Consider the following 6,262-nt stretch of genomic DNA (forward strand, 5'->3'; position numbering starts at 1 on the left):
TAGGTAAGCTGCTAGTCATACTGAGAGAGACATTTAGTGTTTGAACCCTGCACAAAGAAGTTAATCACAACAAAGGTTATTGATTGTGAAACTTTTTATTAATTGCGTTGTGACATGGATGTATGATTTGGGTTATGACACATTTCACAATCTCATTAGTTTCTGGTAGCGATTTGCAACTGTATTAAAATTCTACACAATAGTTTTAGGTGTAGTCAGCTCTCCTTCATGTTATACTTGAACATCTGTTGACAATATATCTTGTAACCTTAATACACACTTCAAACTACGTGTAGTTACAACAGTACAGCTGGCAAAGAATACTCCTTTAGTGTAAGGTTATGTTATCTAGAATTTATTCTATGCAAAATTTGTTGCAAACTAAATTGGTACTGCGGTGTTCTATCACATTATTTTATTAATGCCACAAAAATGATCCATGTATTTGTACACGATTTTACTTACTGATAACAAATATTTTGTATACCACCTGCACAATTAAGCAGAAAAGCTAATGGGGTATACTGGTTTCAGACTGACCTTCATTGTCAGACTCTGACTGCTTGTTCCAGACCATATCTTGAAAACTGTTAGAATAGAGTAATCCACTTCAAACTTCACAGGTAGATTAATCTCATTGCAGAAAATTTCAGTGCACAGCCTTTAGGAGACAACTTCAAGGTTCATATTTTTATACTTTATGCCCTTTGTTCATTTTATATTCAGAGCTTTTTTTTCTTGATTTCGGGAAAGGTCCTGGCCTTCCATTTTGGGGAAGAAATTAAAGACAAAATTGAGGAAGGGGGAAAAAATCCCAAAGTAAGCTTTAAATTTGGGGAAATTTGTCATCACTTTAAAGAAATTCTCTTTGGGGAAGGAGCCTTTCTCTTGGTGGAAGCCTTAAGGGGCCTTTATAAGGCACTTGCTAAAGAAGGGGAAAAAAGCCCTGATATTTCAATTTTGTCCTGAAGATATCTCAAAAAACAAAAATACCTATCATCTTGTAACTTTAGGTAGATCTCATTGAGGAGATGTTCAGAGAAAAAGAACCATAACTCTTCCTCCCCCATAATAAAAGAATTTCCCTTTGTTAATGTTTGTGCTTAAAATTTGTCCAGAGCAAATTGTGAACATTAAAAGAAATATCCACTTGAAAATGAATTGGTTGGTAGATCTTTTGGAGAGAATGTGCACAATCATGACTTGCTTCCTTTAATATTTTGAGAGTTATTGCCCTTTGTTAATATATCACATTCAAATTGTGTATATCTTATAAACTATACAAGTTATCGAATTGACATTGCATAGATATGATATCAATGATGGGACAAGCAGTTCACAATTAACATACATCCTTCCTCATAATTTCTTAGAAATTGCCATTTTAAATTGTTCTTCTGCACTGTTCTGAGCATATACCAGTATTAACTACCGGTATAATATGAGATATCAAGGCAAAATTCATGAAGCTTTCATTGTTGGGATGTCCTCTAGCAAAGCAGTGTAAAGTGTCTATCAAAATGCCTTTATTTTGATTACTGCTAAAAAGGTTCAAAAGACAAAATTTAATTTAAAAACAACATTATTGTTATATGATTATCACCGAGTTTATTATACCAAGATTTTTAAAACCTGGGAAAGCATCTCTAATATAGATAATTAAAAGAGACAAAGTCTTTAAGCAATTATTTACTAAAACTAAACATGTATTGGCATTAGTGTAATGGAGTTGGTTTGATCTGCAACTAGCAAGAAGTGGCTGCCATTTTCTGTGAAGCACTTCAGCCAATTTATTTTAGAGTTATGTTGAATTTCTCCTGTGCAACAATGAGATGTTATTTCACTATTCCTATTGTGTAATGGCGCTGCATGGCCGTTTGTGGACTGCACTTCAAAGGATTCAGTCTCGTGCATTTTTGCCAAATCCCACAATCTGATCACACTGTCATTTCCACCCGTGACAAGCTTGGTGTTTCCAATAAATACAACCTGCGAAACGCCTTGAGTGTGAGCATGAAGTGTACAAAATTCTGAAATATTCTTCTTACTTGAATCAAAAATGGAAATGTAACCGTTTTCCAGCGCACAGGCAAGAAAGTGGCTATCAGAAGACATTGAAAGATGATGGACAAATGGAGGATTCACCATGTATGCGCCAAGCTCCGATGGTGCATCATGAAGCTCCTGCATGTTAAACTGGTTTAACGTTTTGGGTCTAGAGAAATCCCAGTGAATCAAATTACAGTCCATTCCACCTGAAAATATTTCCCAGGGCTTTTTTGACCTAAAACATACAGTTGCGCAAATATTGGTATGCTTTCTTCGCAGTGTTTTATAGAGTCGCTTTTCCTGCAAGGATATAATTTTCACTTCTCCTGTGTCATCACATGCTGCCAGATAATGTTCTTTTTCGTCAAGAACAATCTGGTTCACTTCTTCCTCGTTGAATTGAAAGCTTTCCACGCTTGATTGCATGTTTCGAACGTCAAAAACCTTCACCACTGTGCCTATAGCTGCATAAAACATGTTGTCATTTTGCTTGGAGATGCACACGCTGGTACAAGCGCTATCTTCGTCAGGCGAGTGTAGTTTGTGCACAAGTTGACAGTCACTTGACCAAATGCACAGTTCGACCCCTTCTGCTCCAGAGATGATGCGAGAGCCATCACTGTTGCTGTCCACACATAGGACCCCGTCAGAATGACCTCCTTGAAGCTTTGAAAAGGCTGCCTCTGCATGAGCCATAATGAGTGAATACTCTGAAAGATATACAAACCATTTACAACAACAATATAATACATGATCTGAAATTAAAATGACCAATTAAAACAGTTTTCTGTAAAGTTCCATGAAGACTGGTTGATTACGTGTGACTTGGTTAACTTATCTCCATGATACAGTATAACTGAAATACTGTTGAAAATGGCAAAAACAATCCAACCCAAGTACACGTTTACTTATTTTTTTTTTTGTAAATATTTCTAATCAATAAAAAGTGGTTAGTAGACAACAGAGAACTGCCAACTGTCTGACATTGCTCTGGTATAAGTCGTATCGATATATACAAATGTATATATAAAACATTAACACCGCGAATCAACATACATCGAGGGTAATTTATGGCTCGTACAAACCCCAAACAGAGACATTCACTCGATAACGAGATTTTCTCCCGATCCGAGAATCCTAGCTTTAATATTCTTGTCCCTGATATCTTGAAATCACTTAAAAAGTATGTAAAAAATACATTTAACCGGAATAAATAAATCTTAAAGAAAGCAATTGTTTTTACGTTGCACAGACGTGACAATCTAAGTGTGAAAGTTTCCCGTTCAGATTCACACCTATACGATATTACTCACACCTATCCGCCTATATGTTATCAGTGGGACAAAACGACCAATGCCTCCGTGCTCCCTACACAAATTTCAGTGGCACGAACTGGTAGTGGCACGAAACGTCCATCACCCTTAACTATCGACTGTATCATGGAAGTATTGTTTCGATGTGTTTTGATGTTTTATTGAATTTATTTGGGAAAAGTAAAACCTTTATGTTACGATAATTAATTATTGTCTCATTTAAGAGAAACCTTTTCGAAAGTACCAATGCGCTTCTTGGGTGCGAATCACTTGCCAGTATCTTGTATCATCAGGATACCTGAATTCGCAAACGTTTTGTTTTAAAGGTTGCATTACACTAAATCATTTGTACTCGTCCGTGGTCCATCGAAAGTTGTGCCTATTTCTAAAGAGTTAATTTTCTCTCCGGATTTTTAAATCGATTAAGCAATCGCACCCATGCTTTTGTGATTATTTCCAGCATCCTATGTGTTTCCACAATATTTGACAGGGCCGTACCCAGGATTTTTTTACTGGGGGGCCCAACCGGGGAGGGTTTGAGAGGGGTCCCCCCTCCCTATATATATACTTTTTTTTAATTTGGCACTTTGCAAGGTGAATTTTAGTGCTCATAAAAAATGTATTTTGTGATATGAATTAATGGAATATAACAAGTAATTCAGTACATTTCGGAAGTCTTAAACTTTAAACATTGGTGTGAATTCACAACAATATTAAAAGCTTCAGATTTCCGAAACTTACAAGTTTAAACTGACAATTATCCACATCAACTCTCGTATTGCTTCCACCATTTTTTTCATAAATCAATAACGTCACAGGGTTTTTTTCATCTGATTTTTTTGGGAAAGACCTTGTCATTTTTGAGGAAAAAAATGCGCGAAACGCCTAATATTTGGGAGAAATAATGAAAGTCTTAAATAATCAATTTAACATATTTTACTGTTTTCAAACAAATTCAAGGAAAGAGATGATTTAATTATACAATATTTTTCTACACTTGATCAGGTTATCTAATATAATGAGATCAATTTGTTGTTTCAATTTTCATTTTTTTACCAATGAGCCATTAATAGGTTGATATTACTCAATTCTCGGTACTCAATTATTTTAAATACTGAATTCTGCCAAATTTTTATCTGTTGCTTGGCAAATTTATGAATCTGTTTTTCTTTTAAACAAACATGTTAACTATCTCATCGTAGTCTTTTTCTGTGATTTCCTTTCAAAAATTATAAATACTCAGTTTTAATACCTTTGTCAGTGTTTTTGTTCCGGTTCAAATTCAGGGCCCTATTCTCAATTCAAAAAGTATATATTGGGACCGAACAATTTCCAATAAAAGGTTTAAAAAAAACTTATAGAAGGGAAAAAATACATCTAGGGCCTTCTCAAAGAAGAAAAAACTTGCGACGGCAATTATCAGACCATAGTCTACGAACTCCTGTAGCAGTTGCTTCCATTCGCTGCACGTATCAAAATACATGTTACATCAACCATCGATAGATGAAGCATTCATGATCACAATGGGGGACTGATCGGGTATGTGTGTACAAGGCGATAAGAAAACATTGCCTAGAGGCTTATCTCGATTGGCGAGCGTTAATCCCCTTGTTCATCAGGGACAATAAAACATAGCTGCTCTTTTGTTTTGAAGGAAAGTATACTGTGGGCCCTTGCACGAGAGAAAAACTGCAGTGGGCCGATTATTAAAAAAAAAATCATAGTTCGATAGCCAGCTGGGGGGGGGGGGGCCCGGGCCCATGGCCTGGGTACGGGCCTGTTTGAAGCATTCCATTGGGGATTGCGTTGAAAGATGAATGTTCCGGGTGCGTTTACTGGAGTACGGGGCTTTTGGCGAAATTTCACTTCCGAAACTCTGTTTTCAGATTGTGCTTGCTTGAAGGCAAATTTCCATTTTTTAGAAGTTGCGAGAATAAATATTTTTGACTGCATTTATTGAAAGAAGACAGATTTATCTTTCCAAAGATGATATATACTGCGAGTACTGCGTATTGTTTGGTACGACGTATTGATGTAATAAAAAACATGCCGAATATCTGCCCAAAAACTTCTTAGTTCCAGTGCCGAATGTTTACAAGTTTTTGTTCCACTTTATAATCATAATTTTAGAGAGGATACCAATACCAATTAGTAACTTAAATCCAGTTTTAATCACAGGTGAAGGGCGCGTGGCCAAGTCACTTTAACACTATCAATTTGTCATAAAACAACTTTTTTATCATATTGACAAAAAAAAAATGTTGTTTTATGACAAATTGATAGTGTTAAAGTGACGTGGCCACGCGCCCTTCACCTGTGGTTTTAATTATGAGCATGTATATGTCTTTGTTATCATCATAGTATACAGTCCGGTAATTGAAAGGCATTTTAAAGGGGACCCTCTCTTATACATTATAAAAGGATTTAAATGCAGTATTTACGACGGTCGCAATTCAATTAAAAATACAGGTTAAATACAATTAGTGAAAACAGATTAAACACCATAGCTTTACATTGATCAAGAGGATGACCCTAGTTTATGTTGTGTGTTTGTATTCTTTAATGTTCAGTTGCATAAAAAAGTGTCCACATATCACACATTACTTAGTAATTCCTTTAAACAATAAAAATTTGTTATAGACCTTGGCCTGTAATCGATTCACATATAAGTCTTTTGGCAATACATCTTGATGCAATGAAGTGCAAAATACAGCCAAATCTGAGGAATCTACAAACAGCTCGCTTTCGATTTACATGCGCCGTTTGGCAGGACGGGAGAAATGCTCATGTGAACTACGTTATATATATTCAAAAGTTGATAACATATTTGGTGATGTTAACGGTATTTTCCAACGTAAAATTCTATAAGTTTACAAATTGAGCTAGTGATAAAATCAATC

General features: G+C 35.7%; 1 protein-coding gene across 5 annotated transcripts; it reads right to left on the reverse strand.

Moving 5' to 3' along the window:
- Positions 1–812: 812 nt before the first annotated feature.
- On the reverse strand, positions 813–3,728 carry LOC127836598 (WD repeat-containing protein 53-like). 5 transcript variants are annotated; one of them, XM_052363264.1, is made up of 2 exons: positions 3,593–3,728; positions 813–2,759 (listed from the first exon to the last, which is right to left on the reverse strand). In XM_052363264.1, exons 1-2 carry the CDS (start codon positions 3,693–3,695, stop codon positions 1,699–1,701), a joined length of 1,164 nt encoding a protein of 387 aa, XP_052219224.1. In that variant the 5' UTR covers positions 3,696–3,728; the 3' UTR covers positions 813–1,698. The 5 variants fall into 5 exon arrangements, with proteins under 5 accessions (XP_052219224.1, XP_052219226.1, XP_052219225.1 ...); XM_052363266.1 differs by having other exon boundaries at positions 3,607–3,684; XM_052363265.1 differs by lacking the exon at positions 3,593–3,728 and adding an exon at positions 3,363–3,586.
- Between the last annotated feature and the right edge of the window lie 2,534 nt (positions 3,729–6,262).

Source organism: Dreissena polymorpha, chromosome 6 (genome assembly GCF_020536995.1).
Source record: "Dreissena polymorpha isolate Duluth1 chromosome 6, UMN_Dpol_1.0, whole genome shotgun sequence".
In the NCBI taxonomy this organism is placed as follows: domain Eukaryota; kingdom Metazoa; phylum Mollusca; class Bivalvia; order Myida; family Dreissenidae; genus Dreissena; species Dreissena polymorpha.

Bases quoted from the DNA above. Each gene is read 5' to 3' on its own strand.
- LOC127836598 (XM_052363264.1), bottom strand. From the start codon at position 3,695: ATGCAACCTTTAAAACAAAACGTTTGCGAATTCAGGTATCCTGATGAT. The intron at 2,760-3,592 runs GTTTCTCTTAAA...TATATCTTTCAG, and splicing joins GCATTGGTACTTTCGAAAAG to AGTATTCACTCATTATGGCT.